Raw genomic sequence first — 18,858 nt, forward strand, 5'->3', positions numbered from 1 at the left:
CATTGAAAGTTATTTATAAAAAAACAACACGCACGCACGCACACACACACACACACACACACACACTAACACTCGGGTACTTTTTCTTCTTAACCTTATTTACTTCATTTAACGACCATGACACGTCTATCAGCTCATATCTAAGTCTTGCTTTAATAATCATGGAGGAGAAAACACTGGTTCTTGAAGGTCTTCCAGCAGACTTGGACGTGGTTCGACCCAAACTTGAGCTTTACTTTAAAAACAAGAGGAAATCTGGAGGAGAGGTCTTAAAAATCCAAGAACATCCTGAGAACAAGAGGAAAGCCCTGCTTATCTACCTCCTAGATACAGGTAGTTGAATACTTTAATTGTATATTAATGAAATGTGGTCTTTTTTCCCTTCATAATCAGAAACACTTTAGCATTTATGACTAGCATTTCTCTAACACACACTTCCTGCCTTGGTTCTTCTAAATAGACAAACCAATAAACCGAATTTTTTTCTGTTCATGACCAAACAAAAACTTTTACAATACGAAGCCAAATCAGAACTTGTGCAACTGAATGAGGGGGTTTCCTCACTCGAGTTCCACCCAGTTACTGATCCAGTCTAATGAATATTTAGCAGCATTGATACTTTTCTGAATTTATTTATAATACATCCTGTTTTTAATAGTCATGGATGAAGTCAGAATAATAATGTGATGATAAAAAAATAAAATAAACATTTTTATACATATATCTATACAATCTGATTATATTGAACAAATCTTAGATACTTACTGGTTATAAATCCAAAATTGAGTGTTCAAGGTGAAATAGGAAGTGATAGATCAGTTGTTAACATGTTGGATTTCTAATAAAAGGTTGTGAGTTCAAATCCCAGCAATACCAAGCTGCTGCTGGGCTCTTTAGTAAGGGCCTTACCTTCTCAGCTGTATAAATGAGATAAATAAGCATGTTAATATTTTAGTTTATAATCTCTGATGTCTGACTTCCATCCGTATTTTTTATTTATTTCCTAAAACTCCAGAGTTGAACAATGTCCTCAAACAAGGAACGCACAAAATCGATTTTAAAGCCCAGGGAGTTGCTGAACTGTCCGTGAAACTCTTGCATGCCGAGAAAGAAATGGTTAAATCGCCTGTTCTGAAAAAAACGAAGACAGAAACTCTTGCACAAGTCAAATCTGTGGCTACTACAGGTATACAGGTGAGGGTTTTTTTATTTCTATTGGGCAACCGATAGCTGGCGATTTACGTCAAGGCTGCACAGGAGCATTCCTACAGGCTTTTCTTTCCAGGTTGTGTTTAAAAGAAAGCTGTGATAAATGAGAAGAATGAGGAAGTGGTTCTGTTTATTAACTCTTTCCTTAAAGGTTTATGCTTATTTGCTGAATAGTTGCTTGTTATGTGCCCTAATCTGTGTGTTTTGTATCTTTCTTGTGTTTTGCATGTAATATAAGACCCCTGGCTCCGAAGATCAAAAAGGTATCGCGCTACACTTCATTATGTAGTGATTAAACGATATAAAAGCAGGCGAATATAGAAGTCTGTCAAATAAAAATTTTTTTTGTGTTTGTCTTTAGGAAATGAAAAACACCCAAAATCCAAGTGTCTTCTTATCAGCAGTGAGGAGGCGGTTGAGAAAGAAATTCTTACAATGTATTTTGAACAGTTTACAGAAAAGGCTGAATTCACAAAACATGGGCAAAACAAATGGATCCTGAAAGTAGCTGATCAGTCAGGTACAGTTGATCTTTTGTATATCTTAAACAGAGCTATATATCGATCAACCACATTCCGAAGACTAAAATGCAGCAGAATTCTTAATCACGTACAATCAAATGAAAAATTATGTCAGTACTTTACCACAGAGCCTTCAAATATTGATGCCGTTCTTTAGATTTATTGACGATCCTGGCCAAGAAGAAGCATGACTTTGGTTTGACTGTGGAGTTGTACAGAGAAGGTTCTGCGGAGCAACGGGACCCACGGCGCTTCATCCTGACTGGGTTTAAAGACAGCTGTAAATGCAAATTAATTAGCATGTTCATTGGAAGCTGCAGTCCAAAGGTATCACACACCTGGGAGATATTAGACGATGAGAGAATTGTGGTCATCTTCAAAGAAGACAACTGTGAGTTTGAGTTCTTTCTATTATTATGTATAACAAGTTTGCACTTAAAGGAGATCCTGGTTCACAGCTATACATCCTGGAAAGTATTCTTTTCGAAAAACCTTCTGCGATTCACACTGGATCAGAGCAATGGTGTCAAAATGGCGACCTTTAGATCTTCATCGTCGGGAAGAAGTCCGCCGAATGTGGCGAGTAGGGTTGGTGCAAAAGTGGGATCATGTATTTTCCGGCAAGAAACTAACGTGTGAGGGGTTTGATGACAGGGTGCGCACGTGGTCAGAATCGCAGACGTGTTAATGCACGTGTCGGAATAGCCCCAGCTGCACAGCTCCCAATGTACACAGGATGGTCTTTTGGCACACCGACTTATGAAGGTCGGTGCTCGCCGTGACTGTGCGTGCAGCTTTGTGCTGCCATCTTTTGCCGTGTTACAAAACTAGTCTCTAAACTTTTTGATGCCAATGTCATTTAAATTGTGAACGTGATGGGAATAAAGTGTCATAAATGTATGTATTTGTAAGTGTAAAGTGTATTAAAAGACTAGATTGTACGACCTTTCAAATTAACACAACTAAATTACCACATCACCAGGAGCTGCTCTCAGTCTGGTCACTATTGATAAAATGATCTTAGGACAACCATTAGACAAAATACAATTCAAAATTTTCCTCAGTGTACCTTCATTTGGGGGAAAAAAGTCTAGTTGTTAGATCCGTTCCCTTGAGAAAGGTCTGGGGATGGAACCCACACTTGAGTGTCTGCTGACATGGTACCCAGTCAGGTTCAGCCCATAATAGTCACGTGATCCCATTTGTCTGCTTACATTTTATAAGATGAAGGATAGCATTCAGGTGTGGTGCATTCAAAGCTAACATAGACCAGACCCATGAAACATAAACTGCCTTTTGAAATATGAACTTGTCACCTCACTGGTGGGATTAAGACCCTGTGAGCATGAGTTTATGTTTGTGATACAGGCAAAGTTATGGGCTGAAGAAAGTTCTGGCACCACACTTCCTGGTTGGGTGGTTTCTCCTCTATTTTGGAATTTCTACAGGAGATCCTTGACCTTGAGACTGCTGAGTCTAAATGGATCATATTTATTAAAAGTTAAAGGTCTCTTAGTGTCTGTCATGGCAGTAAACTAAGCCATAAATGTGAAAAAATAAGTTTTATAATAGTATGAGATATAGAACAATAAACCCAAATGACTTAGCAAGAGCAGCTGCAGAAGTTAAAAATTCCTGAATGTTCTCTGAACGTCGAACGCCCCCCTCATATGAATATATGCAATCTCTGGAGGTTATGAGTTATAGCAAAATCCCTTTCACATTAGAATCTGATTGAATCAAGGAAGAAATTTATATCATTTATTACAATTTAAATTTTTTTACAGATTCAAAATCTTTTATTGAGAAGTGTGCAGCCAAAAAGTTCCAGGACATGGAGATTGAAGCCTCTCATTTAGAGTTGACAGATTCAGTTCTGGTACAGGGGAATATGAGCAAAATTACAGAAGATGCTCTTACGCTGTACTTCGAGAACCATAAAAAGAGTGGTGGAGGTGAAGTCAAGTCATTAATCTGGGCCAACAAACAAACGAGTGCTGTCATATCCTTTCAAGATTTCAATGGTAAGTTGTTTCATGAAGTTTGAAGCGTTATGCTTCAATGCTTCGAAATCCCTTTGTTACTAACATTTAAGATGGTGACCAGATGTTCCTCTGCATTTTTAAACAGTTCCACAAGAAGTTGTGAAGCGGAAACATCATCTCTGCGGAACAGATCTGAGCACTTTACTTTTTTACTCCAATTTCCAGAAGGCTTTGACAGCAGAAACGCCTACGTGGTCCAATATAGCTACTAATATCATCGTTCCTGTTCACGAGTTGGTCCTGGGTTTTATCGAAAGAAATGAAAAGTGCAAAAATGAGTTTGAGAGTAAACTTAAGGTTTTTCATGCTAATGCAGTTTTTGACAAAACATCCCCTGGGGCAATTAACCTTGAAATGGATGTGGACAAAGAATCTTTAGCTGCACTTCGACTAGGGGCAACTTGGGCAAGTATAGCCCAAAGAGAAGCACAAGCCTTTCTAAACAGGTACAGCAAAGCCGAGTTGCCAGCTGAGATCGAGGTCTGGAAAAGGGTAGAGCGTGATTGCCTTGATTTAGTTACTTCTGATGTTAATGTCACCTACATGGAAACCAAAGTTGCAATAGTCGGCCTTGAAACAGAAGTAACTGCTGTCTTGGACAAAATTCGGAACCTTGTTAAGAAAGCAGCTGAAGATTTAGAAGTGGAAAGGAGCACTGTAGAAAAGGTGATTCAGTTTGACTTAGTAGAGACACTTGAGTTGGTAGAGAAGCAGGTACATGCACAACTTCAAAATGTAACAGTTAGAATAAATAAAGCTAACCTGACTTTTCACCTGCAAGGTTTGAGAGATTTTGCGAATACCGCTGAAGTGGTCATCAGGCAAGCACAGGAGAACGTTACCTTTCAGCAACTGAACCTCTCGGCAAATTTGCTTCAGTTTCTCAAGTCGTTAGATCTCAAGAAATTTGAGCAAAGCCATTTTGTACCAAGTCATATACCAGCTTTATTTGTAAACAAAGGCGACCATGTTGGGATTGTCGCAGAGAAAGATTCCATCAAGAAAGCGGAGGACAAAGTAATAAATGTCCTTCAAGAGGAGGTCATCCAACTTACTCCTGATGTAAACGCAGTAATCAACACTGACCACTGGGCAACCTTTTTAAACAAAACGAAACTGGAATTAGGTCACGATTTGCTGAACGTTAACATCGTTTTTTCTGCAGAACAGATTGTCATCTGTGGATTTGCTCAAGTGGTGGCAAATCTTACAAAAAAAGTCAAGGATTATTTGGAGAACAAGACACCGGTAACTGAAGATATCCATCTTAAATCTATGCAAGAAGTCGGCTTTGCTGACTCTTGCCTGAACTTGGCAGAAATTCCCGAACTCCAAAATCTTGGCGTAACCATTCAATGTTGCGTGACAACGAATCCTCCATGTCTGAAAGTTACAGCATCGAAAGAAAAAATCCAGCAGGTACTAGCGGTTGTGAAAAGGCATACATCCTCCATTTTAACCGAGAAGCATACTTATTCTAAAGCTGGAGAATCTAAGGTGATACTTAAACACGAAGCCAACATTCAAGCCAAAGCCAAGGATTGTGGTTGCAAGGCTTACATTTCAACTAGCAAGACTGGGCCTTCAAAAAAATACAGCCACCAAATAAACAGCAGCATCACTTTAACAGTTACAGAGGATGAACTGCACCACTTCCCAGCCGACGCTTTAATTTGCCCCATTAGTAGCAAACTAGCTTTTGATAATCCTATTGCTCAAAACTTTCTTCAAGTCGCAGGTTTGGATATTCAAGTGGTATTCGATAGACTCCTGAAAGAAAAGCAGACTTTGCTTTCTGGAGAGGTGGTCCTCAGTGACCCTGGGAATCTCAATGCCAAGACCCTTGTTTATACCGTGTTGCCTGAGAGTGGCCAACAGTTCAGCTCTCACTACCTGAAGTTATCTGCTCTGAATAGCCTCCAAAGAGCAGATTCTACAAGCAATACTTCTATCGCAATGCCGGCGATTGGCTGCGGAAGTTTTGGGTTCACGGCCAAAGAAAGTTGCATGGCAATCAGAGATGCAGTTCTGCAGTTCATCAATGATCAACAGAATTCCCCAAAGAATATAAAGAAAATTTTTGTAGTAGAACCTGATGTGAAGTTATTAGAAGAGTTCAACAGCAACATTGCTCAACTGGTATGTGTGCTTATTTCCCCCACCCCCTCCTGCCCACCCACCCACACTCACTCCCTTTTTCTTGTTACATTTCATGTTGCTTGGACATTACTGAGGTCCAGAAATCTTCTCTTTTGTCACCAGGGCTTTCCATCTGCCACTCCAACAAGAACAACCTCTCAAGACCAAACAAAGATTCTAAATCTAAACCTTGACCCAACATCAGACACAGAAGGTATGATTTTGTTATTCCCAATTGTAACTGTTTATCTGAGACTTCAGTGTCTGATTGTTCATGCTATTGGTTTTCCTTTCACACATATGATTCTAAACAGTTACTGTTTATGGAGTGAGAGTGTCCGTCAAAAAAGGAGATATCACCAAAGAAACCGTGGATGTCATTGTTAACTCTAACAACAAAGCGTTGGATCTTGATACAGGTATGTAAAACGTCGTTTGTGCCGGTTATTGTTTTCCGTTTGGTCAAAATTTGGGGTGAAGTGACAAATCAGATTTCTGTAATTTACATATTGTGGTCAGTCCTCAAATCTAATATGGCAACAGATTTGGAATCTGTACAGTCCACAACCTACAGCAGATTAAAATTGATCCTATTTGCTAGCTTCATAACTCTTCCAGAATAGTGTCATGTTGGCACTACAGTTTTATATAGTGAGCAGATGTGGTTGCTAGGTAAGCGGGTTTGTAGTGATCTAGCTAAAGCTATGCAGAAAGTAAACCATGTCGCGGTACGGAACTCGTCGGTAATTTGTTACGGAACTCGATTTGACATAAAATGCTCAGAAAGCACAAAACTTGCTGGAGTCGTGTTCAGAGCATGCGACAAGTCTTGTAACATCGTTCGGTTTTCATAATGTGACGAGTATTTCTATATTTCCATCAACAAACTTGAAACTATAGTAGTTGAACAGTCTAAAAAGCTTAAAACTGCAAATTTGTCATTATTTTCAGCCTGACTGTTATTCTCCACTCTTCTGAGAAGATGTTCCACTAGATTTGTGGAGATTTTATGCTTATTCAGGCACAATGGAGTCTGTAAAATCAGGTACTGATGTAGGTGAGGTGAGGAGGCCTGGAGTGCAGTCAGCATTCACAGTACCATAGCAGGAGATCTTCCACTCCATCGTATGCAAAGCAGATCTCCATAAAGCTGGCTTTGTGCCCTGGCGCATTGTCATGCTGAAACAGTTTTGGGTCTCAAAGTTCAAGTGAATGGAAAAGTTTCTTTTACAATTGTGTGTCTCCAACTTTGTGCTAGCAGTTGAGGTAAAATATGCTGAGTCAGTGTGTATTATTAATTGTATGTCTGCCCTGTATATCAAATATGTCATGTTAACTTGTTTAGGTGTGTCTGGAGCCATTCTGAAGGCAGCTGGAAATTCAGTCGTGGATGAATGCAAAAAGCACGGTAATCAATAAGTATATGAGCCACTTTCATTTCCTGCTGAATTACTGTAACACTGATGCTCACCTACAAAGCTAAAAATGGTCCATCACACTCACACTGCACCTCACTTGTGCCAATTGTGTACCACTGCTCTACTGGTTCCACCATCTCTCAGGCTACAAGGAAGGCATTCTTTAAGACTGTTCTCTGTTCTGGCACCAAGGTGTTTGAATGAACTTTCATTAGATCTTTCTGCTGCTAAAACCCATCGTGACCCGTCAAACATTAACAGCATAAACTTCTTGAGCAGTCTGTTGGATCGGACCACACGGACCAGCCTTCGCTCTCCACGTGCATCAGTGTGCCTCGGCCGCCCACAACACTGTCGTTCACCACCGTTCCTTCCTCTGACTACTGCAGATCAGGAATATCCCACAAGAGCTGCAAAATCCTTACGCTATGCCATTTTTCCTGCTTCTAACATCAACTTTGAGGACAAAATGTACCCTTGCTGCCAAATGAATATTTCCTACCCACTAACAGGCCATGATGAAGAGATCATCAGTGTTCTTTACTTCATAATGTTATAATATCATAATGTTATGCCTGTTTGGTATATATCTTCAATCAGACCTTCCAGTAGAACTACTAACTTTATTTAAATGATCACTATTTACTGTATATAAAGATTTTTCTACCTATTGGTATGTACTTATTTAACATCCCAATCCACTAGTAGTACCCTAAATATGCCCTTATAATAACTTCCACTCTTCTGGGAAAATGCTCCACAAGATTCTGGACAGTGCTCCTGGAAATTCATGGTCATTCAGATACAAAGTCAGGTCCTGATGTTGGTTTGAGATGTTCCAGCATTGTAATTCATCCCAGTGTGTTTTGTGTTTGTGTCCGGTTCTTTAGTATTTGATGTGTTATTCTACAACGTTGGCAGGTCCTCAGAAAGAGAACGGCGTGGTATTGACGAGCGGAGGTAACCTTTCATGTCAGCACATCGCTCAGATGGTTGGTCCCAACAATGCTGCTGATATCACTTCCTCGATAGAGACGGTCCTGAAGCTGTGCGAAACTACAGCGGCTGCTACAGTCGCCGTCCCTGCGATAGGCACAGGTAAGAGATCACAATCATAAGATCTGTTTCCAAATGAATTTTACTTGGATATTAATTGGAGATATTGGAGATATTAACTGGAAGTATGTTCACAGGGAGAGGTGGAATTAAAGCAAGTGACTCCATTCAGGCTATTTTGGCCGGATTGGAAAACCATTTGACACGGTCAACATCGTCCAGCCTTCAGAAAATCACCATAATGGCGTTCGAGCAGAAGATTTTCGACGCATACAGTGACTATTTAAAGGACAGGAATAGCAAGGTTAACGCCATTGATGTGTCATTTTGTGGTTTTAGTATTCATATTCGTTCTGGATAAATCACTGGTTTTGTTTTTTCTTTTAGACTACTTCTAATTCCACCAGTATGCCTGCAAATAAAGGTACAACAATCCTGTCCTTTACAGTCCACGAAACAACTATAATATTCTATAGAGGTTCATTTTTAATTGTATTCTTTTTTTTCCCTTATAGTCAGAATTGCAGGTGTGTGGATCGAGATCAGAAAAGGGAGCATCACCAACGAATCCGTCCGTGGTATTGTCAACACCACCAATAACCAAATGAACTTGACAGGAGGTGTGTTGATATGATTTATACTTATGATTTGTCTATAGTCATGCTGTATATTCTGACCTCCTGAACTTTTATATCATATCAAAACAATGATTTTTAGATATGCAACAGAAGTAGAAGAACCAAATTACAAGCTCATACATTCATAATATTCTTAAGACTGCTGTATAAATTTAAGGTCTCATTTAAACTATATAACTTTTGATTACGCTTTTGTTTTGTTCTATGTGCCACCTTTTGTACAGGAGTCTCAGGGGCCATTTTTAAAGCAGCTGGACCAACAGTTCAGCAAGAGTGTCAACAACATGGTGAGTTCCTGATGATCCCAACACAAATTCAACATCATTTCATACAAACTGTATGTTGAAAGTTCCAAAAGTTGCCTTCAAATGTACTTAAGTATCCAAAGTACTATGATTTATTACACCTATAATGTCCCTATTATCATAATTACCATAAGACATTATCATGATCCCAAAACCTTCAACAAAAATCACTCAAAAATGGTCACGTTTGTTGTGGTGAGTTCGTTCATTCATCATTCATTCCTCTCTAAATGTTCTGATTAATGTTGAACTGATGCTAAACTGTATGTTTGTGATTAGTAGATACACCTGGCGCCGATCAAAACACGTTTAAAACAGAGTATAATTTAAATAAAAAGGACCGACTGATTTCACTAAATTTAGTGAAGTTACAGTAAAAGTCTCCTTTATGAGTGACTTAAATACAATAACGAATTGCATTGACTTCATTACTGTCCACCACTGGTCATTTGTGTGCCTTACTTTGATCATTTGTCTTTTAAGGTCCCATTAAGAGTGACACAGTTGCGGTGACCAGTGCTGGAGATTTGCAGTGCGATTTTATCATTCACATGATGGGACCCCACTCCGCTGCAGACGCAAGATTACGGGTAACCAAAGTATTGGAGAGATGTGAAGATAAGCAGATCAGCACCGTTTCCTTCCCTGCTGTTGGCACCGGTACGGATTCATATCGTTCAAATGAATGTTTAAGCGAAGCTGTTGGAGTTACCTTCTGATGCTGTTTTTCGTTCTATTTCTCATTTAAACGAACATCAAATTCAGTTAGAATATTTTACAAAATCGTTGTGTACGCCGTATATGATTTGTGATAGTAGGGTATCTGCAAGAATGAAAGGGAAAGTTTATAGGACTGTGGTGAGACCTGAGATGTTGTATGGTTTAGAGACAGTGGCATTGAGTAAAAGACAGGAGGTGGAGCTGGAGGTAGCAGAGCTGAAGATGTTGAGATGTTCGTTGGGAGTGATGACGATGGACAGGATTAGAAATGAGTTTATTAGAGGGACAGCGCATGTAGGACGTTTTGGAGACAAGGTGAGGGAGGTGAGATTGAGATGGTTTGGACATGTACAGAGCAGGGACATGGGGTATATTGGTAGTAGAATGCTGAGGATGGAGACACCAGGAAGGAGGAAAAGAGGAAGGCCAAGGAGGAGGTTCATTGATGTGGTGAGGGAAAACATGCAGGTATTTGGTGTGAAAGAGGCAGATGTGAAGGACAGGGTGGTATGGAGACGGATGATCGGCTGTGGCGCCCCCTAATGGAAGCAGCCGAAAGAAGAAGAAGAAGAAGTTGTGTACGCCGTATAAGTTCTCCTCCATGTAGTCCTCCATTAGCTGTTTCACTTTGTATGGAACTGGATATTATTATAGTTGTAGGTGTTTATAAGCAGTGCATTCATTTTATATATAATCATGGACACATTTTTCATCTGATTTCCTTCTCCTAAAGGTGGAGGTGGTGTTAGTAATTTGGACTCCATTACTGCGATGCTACATGGCTTTCACGACCACTTGTCTCGATGTTCCTCTACCGCTCTCAAACTCATTTATATCGTCATTGAGCGAGACGAGGTTATAAAAGAATTTCAGCAAGGGCTGAATCAGTGGATTCTAACCTCCCAGGTAGAAAACATCTACATACACATTGATACTTTGGCAAAAAAATCATGTGGACATCGAACTATTACATCGATATGTTGTTGTTCTGCCAAATTGCAGCACAAAGTTGGAAGCACACAATAATTTTAACTGATATTCTGACTTGAGAACTTGAGGACACAACCCCCTTTATAACCACGTAATAGCTCTGGAATGACCTGGAACACCAACTTAACCCTGACATCAGAGCATGATCTCACTAACACACTTCAAAATCTAGTGAAAAGCCCCCCTGGAAGAGTGGGGTGTGTTATTTCAGATCTAGGTCTTCCTTCAATGCTATGAGATGTTTAGCGCACATTTCGGTGTGATGGTCGGGTGTCCAAATACTTTTGTCCAAATTTTAGTATATATATTTTTTTATATATACTGTGTATATATATTGCGAATGACACAGTGTTAACAATATTGGCAGTTCACTGACGATAGTGAAGAAGAAGAAGAAGATGACTGTGGTAAGAATGGCATCGAAAAATAGACACAAGGAAAAATTTCCCTTTTTTTTGGTTGAGATATTAAATTGACCTTCATGTACAGGAAGCATCATAGAAGCGATTATCGGCCCGATCAAGGTGAAAGTGCTTTGCGGCGACATCACAAAAGCGACGACAGACGCGATAGTCAGCAGCACCAATACCAGCCTGAATCTAAGCTCAGGTGACTTACTGATTTGTTGCACTACAAATAGCTACATTCACTTGCAAGATGTAATAGACACATTGACGATCATGAATTTTCATCGCCATTAGGTGTATCAGGTGCAATCATCAAAGCAGCAGGACAGACCGTCGTGGACGAATGCAAAAATCTAGGTATGTTCGTTCTCATTTATTCTGAAACACTATATATTAGAGCTTTACCTCTTCCAGCATTTAAACAGGGTTCCTACACTTTTTGGAAAAATTTGATGGAATTTGAGGTCTTGGTTAGTATGGTATTAAGAGTATTAAAATATATTTGTGTTTCCATACTTTTGCCCTATTAGTATTTTTCAAAAAATATCAAATAAAGAATTGGTACAAATATTTTTCCTAAAAGTTGCTCATCCACACTGACATTCTCAAATGTATCCACTTTGGAAAGCGTTTCCAAAAAGCGACTGTTTCAGTCAACAAAGTCTCGTTCTCAGTGAGGATCGAAGGCCAGAACATGGACATGGCCAGAGTAATGATACAAACAAGATCCGAGGTCAAACGTCTTCAATTGTTTGACTTGAAAAGTATTTTGAAGCATATTTCTGGCATAACAACCAGTAACCAGTTTACACTTGGGGTTTTTCGTGGACTTAGGAGCGGATTCTCAGCGCTGCCAAAAGATCGGCGCTAGACTCGACCTGCACAGCTGTGATTGGTTGTTACATTGTGAGGCAGAAGTTGCCATAACATTACAGCGCCATGGAAATCGTGGTATTGTTAAAATATAGAATCATTATTTCAGATTTTTGGTCTGAAAAAGTATCAAATTTTGAAATGAAACATTGTGTAGGAACTCTGTTTAAAGGCCAATGAAGCTACATGGTCTTTAGGTTCATGAAATCTTATGATGTTTTATGTAGCACCTCGTCCTTGAGGAATGTTGTTTCGTTTCAATGTGCTCTATATGACTGAAATGACGATTAAAAACTCGATTTGTTTCCCCGGATGCAGGTGTTCAACCCGGCGATGGCGTGGTCCTCACAACAGCTGGAAACCTTCCAGTTAAACACATTGTCCATATGGTTGGCCAGACAAAGGAGAAAGAGATCACAGCCTGCATGTATAAAGTCCTTAAGTTGTGTGAGGAAAACAAGATTCAGTCGGTTGCATTCCCGGCTCTCGGAACCGGTAAGTTGGACCATTCAATTTCGATTGAATATCCTTCAGGAGAAGAAATAAAATATGCTCTTGGGAAATTAATCCACACAGGGAAGTTGTTCTGCAGCCTTGTGTTACAAAACCACTCTTGAAATGTTTATTTTCTTCTTATGAATGACAGAATATTAGAATCAATGCCATGATATAAACAAAATGTTGCGTGTGCTCTCTCCAGGAGCTGGAAACTTGGCAGCAGGTCGGGTAGCGAATGCCATGATGGATGCACTGGCAAATTTTTCAATCGACGTGCCATTGTTTTTAAAAACAGTACATATTGTGATTTTCCAAAGCGCAATGTTTTCCGATTTTGAGGACTCCATGAAGAAGTTTAAACGGATTTCCCAAAATCGCTCTCCAGGTAAATTTTCGATTCGGTGAGACTCTTTGATCAGTGAGACTTTTGAAACATGAGGTTTTTAGAAAACAATGTTTTATTTTTGTGCATTCTTGACAGGAAAAGTGTCTAATCCTACTCAACAAACATCAGACTCCACCAAGTTTTGCCTCGCTGCCCAGACTGCTTCAGTGACGTTCCCAGTCACGCATGTAGACCTGTACGGAACATCATCTGCTGACATTGGCAAGGTTAAAAAGTTCCTAGATGATCTAATTTCAGAAGAGTGGATCAGGAAGGACGTTCAGTCCAACCATCTGGCCAACTTTCCTGAAGCCGACAACAAAAGATTGTCGAGCTCAGCCAACGCAATCAAGTGCATGTTTTTGTGGCTGCCAAGGACAAGCTGATCGTTTCAGGGAAAAAGGAAGATGTTTTAGACATCGTCCTCAACATCAACAACTTCATCCAGGCCTCCCAGAACAGGGAGCTCCGAAAAGGTGAAGAAAGGAGGCTGAGTAAAACGTTGCGCTGGGAGGTCGCCGAAGGAGAGACCTGGGTCCCGCTGAACTCCAGCATTAGTTATAAAATTGAGCTTGCGTTTCATAAAAAAGAGCAGAAATTTACCTACAAGGACAAAGGCGAAAGCTTTACAGTCGATTTCAAAGAGATGAAGCTTGTAAACAGCAAGGGGATTACCCGCAAGGTCAAGAGGACCCTACTTGTCGACTCAGACACAGGTAATTATTCAATGTTGGCTCCTTGGACTGAAACCATCTGTGATATTGAGGCGCTCTGGGTTAACACACTTCAATTATTATTTTTTTTTAGCTATCATTCAATCTCCAGCAACCTGGTCCAAAATGAGTGGAAATGACCTAGAGGTCATCGATCTTCCACAAAATTCAGAAGAATACAAGAAAATTGAGAAAGACTTTGTACGCTCGAGTGTACACAAAGACATCGCTCCTGTCCAAGTGGTGGAGGTAAAAAGACCGTTTTGTGTATATACACTACATTACCAGACCTTTGCAGACACCTAGTCATAAGTACGGTATGTGCTTTTTGAGGACTTTGCACATTTAGTCCCAATTTGCTCTTAATTCCCGCCACTCTTCTGGGAAGATATGATATACCTTTATTCGTCCCACAGTGGGAAAATTTCTCAATTTCACATATCCCAACTCATCTGGAAGCTGGGGTCAGAGCGCAGGGTCAGCCGGGGTACGGCGCCCCTCGAGCTGACAGGGCTAAGTGCCTTGCTCAAGGGCTCAACAGTGGCAGCTTGGCAGTGCTGGAGCTTGAACCCCTGACCTTATGATCAGTAAACCAGAGCCTTAATTACTGGACCACCACTGCCCCAGATGTTGTTCTAGATACATGTTTGTTCATTTACAAGGGTGTTAGTAAAGTCACTTACTGGTGTAGGTGAGGTGAGGAGACCTAGGGTGCAGTCGGCGTTCACATTCATTCTGAAGGTTTCAGAGCTCTATAGCAGAGATATTCCAACCCATGCAAAGCATATCTCCATGGAGCCGGCTTTGTGCACAGGAACAGGTTTGGGTCTCGTAATTCAAGTGAAGGGAAAATTTTATTCTCCTGCATCTCTATACAATTGAGCTTTGATCTTCAACCCTGTGGGATACATTGGCAGGTGTTGGCTCAGTGGTTAATGCATTTGACTTGGATCTGAAGGTCGTAAGTTCAAATCCTAGCCACACCTATCTGCCACTTCTGGGCCCCTGAACAAGGCCTTTAACCCCATATCTTCTCAGTTGTATGAATAAGATAAAAATGGGCTGCCAAATGCCATTAATCTTAATTGAAAAGCTGACTGCACTCCGGGCCTCTTCACCTCACCTATACCCAGTATATCAGTACCCGATTTCACGAAGTCTCTGAATGAACACAAATCTCCACAAAATCTCTCTTTCCAGAAGAGCCCAAGTTATTATAACAGGAAATAGGGACTAAATGTGAAATAGGAAGTTCAAAAAGTACAGACTTTTATTGTTGAAAAATTAAATCAAACTCTGTTTTTGCTGTTAAAACTAAACTGGAGAAAAAAAACAAAAAAAAAAGTCAATATCTAGTGGTACTTGACTTGCAATGCTGAATAATGATCAATAAACGCTTTATCATTAGATCTGCAGAATTCAGAGTCAGTCACAGTGGCAACGGTACTGCGTCTTGAAGCAGGCCGTGGACAAAAAGTACCCCAAGCAGAAAAACGAACAGATTCTATATCACGGGACGACCAAAGAAATTTGCCAGAAGATCAACAAGAACGGATTCAACAGGAGCTTCTGCGGGAGAAACGGTACGTCATGAAAAGTTCTTCACGCCCTTTCAAGTGTTTATTCCTCAGGTACTGAACTTACTTCCTGTTTGTTTTCGAAGCCGTCGTACACGGCGAAGGCACCTACTTCGCCAGAGAAGCTTGGTACTCCTGCTATGATCAGTATTCTAATCCAGACGAGACTGGTCTGAAGTATATCTACAGAGCTCGAGTTGTGACCGGGTCACTGTGTAAAAGCCGAAAAGGAATGAAGGAGCCGGACCCTCTGGATCCCAAAGATCCCCGCGCTGGGCTGCACGACTGCGCCGTGGACGATTTGCAAAACCCGTTCATCTTCGTGGTGTTCTGTGATGCAGGGGCGTACCCTGACTATCTCATCAAATTCAAGAATGTCTGACCAGTTGTCATATTCAAATTTTAATCATCAATATTTATATTTCAACAATAATTCAAATTTATGCAATCACTAGACATCATGTTGTGCCTTAACGGTTTACCTCTGCACTAGTTTTTTAACTTTTTTTTTTTTAACACTAGAGTATGTAATAAATGGCAATAAATACTAAATAAAATAAAAAAATACGCCTGATACGTTCGAGTGTGCAGCTTAAAGTTTCTAGAGTTTACAAGTAAGTACTTATTTATCGAAATTTGGGGCGTCGTGTGGGGGCAAAAATGAGATCATGTGGATCGTTCTACGTGCGACATTCATCATGCACGAGTTGCTGAAGGATTTCGACATTTTTAGGGGTTGAGCTCGTTCCTGATTTCTAGTCGTCTTCCAGGGATACCACTTTATATTTCAAGAAATTCCACAGATGTCTATGACCACGTAGACCACCATCATAGCCTTTAGATGTTCTTTGCCCAAATTGGGTTCCTATGCTGTAACTTTACAATTCCCTTTATTTAGGATTAATAGCCCCAAACACCTCCATCTACAGAAGATGTGGAGAAGAACCAAATATAAATGTAAAAGACCAAAGATATGAGTCAGTAAAACTGCATTAGGTTTTCATGACATCATTTAGGGATTGGATTTGGGATATTTTGAGAATCTTTATTAGTTTGAGAAAGCAAACTTCAAATCATAAATGTATTTAACCTTCACAAACCTTTGTAGTGCAAAAAATCTTTTCCTGTCGTGTCTGTGGAAAGACGCAGCTCTACCTCTGCCATGTTGATCTGTATCCTTAGTGTTGTGATGAGTCATATTCACGTAGCAGCAGCGGTGCTGAAAGAACGCACTCGAGAAACGAGAAGAAATCAATCTACGCATTAAATATTGGTCACAAATAAATGATCACTTTCTAAAGAATTAAATTCAAGCGCATCTACTGATTAGATATAAATGAATTGGATACAAATATTTTAAAAACGATGCATCGTGATACAAATGGCAAAAACTTTTTTACATCGATGTCAAACGTTTACTTGTATGCCGATGCACGGATGTGAATCGAGGAATCTCTCCATCTCTAGTTTGGACTCGCAATTCGCAATGCAACGATATACAAATTATAACACAAAACCGATATTTTGAAGTCGAATTATGGGAAATTTAGTGGCTGGACTTTTTAACATTTTGTGTGGGGTTTTTTTTTGTTCCTGATTGAGGAGTTGGAGCTCGTTAGTGTGAACACCTGATGGTTATTAGTGGCAGGGTTTAAAAAGAGTGTTGTGGAGAAGAGCTCAGTTTGCTTTAAGTGGGTTTGTATAGCTGGTGTATGGTGTAACTGATTATAAGGAAATCTGCTTTTAATTAAAATTTAGCTAAGAATCAATTGGTAAATTGTATAGCTGGCTGGCTTGTTTGCTAGCTAGCTGGTTGTCTTGAAGGTCTTGCCACTCCATAATATGTGTAGTGGTTTGAGGCTTCGAGTGCTGCTCTGGAAGTGAAATGAATGTTTCATTTGAAAGTAAATATGATCGTGTGTCTGTACAATAAACTAAAACTTGCTTTTAACATTGTATTTTGAAGTGGGATGACCTCAATTCATGACTTTGGTTCTTCATGTTGCCTTCTAAGATGCTTTAAAAGTACCACAGGACCAGACCATGTTTAGTTACCCTAGCGTTATCTTTGAACAAACCTGATCTATGGAATGGATGTTGTGACATCATTGGCATATAAAATAATATCTGATGGTGCTGAAGGAGGTGAGGAGGACTGGGGTGCAGTCAGTGTTCTCCTTCATCGATGGTCAGTAGGGTTTAGAGCTCTATAGCAGAAGATCTTCCACTTAAACCCATTATCTTCATGGAGCTGGATATGCACAGGGAGCTGAGTTGCTGGAAAAGGTCTGGGTCTCCTCGTTCAAGTAAAAGACGTCCTGTACAATTGTGTGCCTCCAAATTCGCGGTAACAGTTCGGTGAAGAAGAACGTATACCTAGAAAAGCAGTTGTCTCAATACTTTTGTCCAAATACTAAGTGTATAAGACGTTAGAGTGCATCTAAACATCACACTTGGTCTTATTTATTGGAATATCGGAGTCAAATCCATCTGGAGAAATGGAAGCTCATAGATTCAGTTTGATGATAGAAGTTAATTAAAAATCAGTTCCTCGAAAGGAACGAGTGCAACTGTTTAATTTTTTTTTTTTTTACAAAATCAGGACCGTAATTTTGTTTGATAACCAGGACTTTTGAAACCCTGACAATCCAAATCGGGCCTATTCTTATCTTCTTGTAGTGAGACACACACACACACACACACACACATGGGGTTTGCAGCTCCACTTGGAATACAATCTCTTTTTTAGACACACACATGTTGTTTATTGTAGAGAACTTGCACAGAGAAATATGATTAAAACCCCAGAAAAGAAGGGAGATCAATAGTAAGGAAAAGTTTCGCAGCCATAAATTTGTGTGCAAATGCAGTAAGTATCTATTGGTAGCACCATCTACTGGTAGCACCACGCAACTTCATCAATGGAACTGAAAGTCATGGATGGATAGATGGACTTGTAGCTCCATGGTTATTTATTTATCTATCTATTTATGATTTTTCTTATCTAGATAGTTTAGATCAGGGGTCACCAACCTTTTTGAAACTGAGAGCTACTTCCTGTGCCTCTTGTTAAACTTCCCTAAAAATCTTGATTTGTTTTAGATTTCTTGTGATCCAGTTCATCCCAGAGCAGTTCAGTAGGTCGTTCTCATCATCTTGTCAGACGGTGAAGTCGGTTCCAACGATCCGCAGATCCAACTGCACAGCGTGAGGTGAAGTATGGAATGGGAGCCATGTTTTTTCAGGATTCCTTCCACTTTCTGGAACATGCCCTGCTCCAAAACAACCTCAAACCATTACACTTCCGCTTCCTTCCTTAGTGAGGTGGTCTGATCATCATCTCTCCTGTTCAGCACGTTAGGAC

General features: G+C 40.1%; 1 protein-coding gene across 1 annotated transcript; it reads left to right on the plus strand.

Annotated features, from left to right (window-relative positions):
- On the plus strand, positions 1-17,445 carry parp14rs3 (poly(ADP-ribose) polymerase family member 14-related sequence 3). Its single transcript, XM_046844989.1, is given in 27 exon segments — positions 1-333; positions 1,016-1,194; positions 1,448-1,472; positions 1,571-1,729; positions 1,888-2,121; positions 3,518-3,754; positions 3,861-5,914; positions 6,038-6,128; positions 6,229-6,333; positions 7,260-7,322; positions 8,254-8,430; positions 8,526-8,692; positions 8,776-8,812; positions 8,904-9,008; positions 9,251-9,313; positions 9,815-9,991; positions 10,785-10,957; positions 11,409-11,448; positions 11,531-11,650; positions 11,743-11,805; positions 12,640-12,816; positions 13,022-13,204; positions 13,301-13,519; positions 13,522-13,920; positions 14,012-14,166; positions 15,326-15,500; positions 15,581-17,445. Coding segments are annotated over 27 exon segments (6,045 nt in total). The 5' UTR covers positions 1-161; the 3' UTR covers positions 15,877-17,445.
- The last annotated feature ends 1,413 nt before the right edge of the window (positions 17,446-18,858 follow it).

Source organism: Silurus meridionalis, chromosome 3 (assembly GCF_014805685.1).
Source record: "Silurus meridionalis isolate SWU-2019-XX chromosome 3, ASM1480568v1, whole genome shotgun sequence".
NCBI classification, from domain to species: domain Eukaryota; kingdom Metazoa; phylum Chordata; class Actinopteri; order Siluriformes; family Siluridae; genus Silurus; species Silurus meridionalis.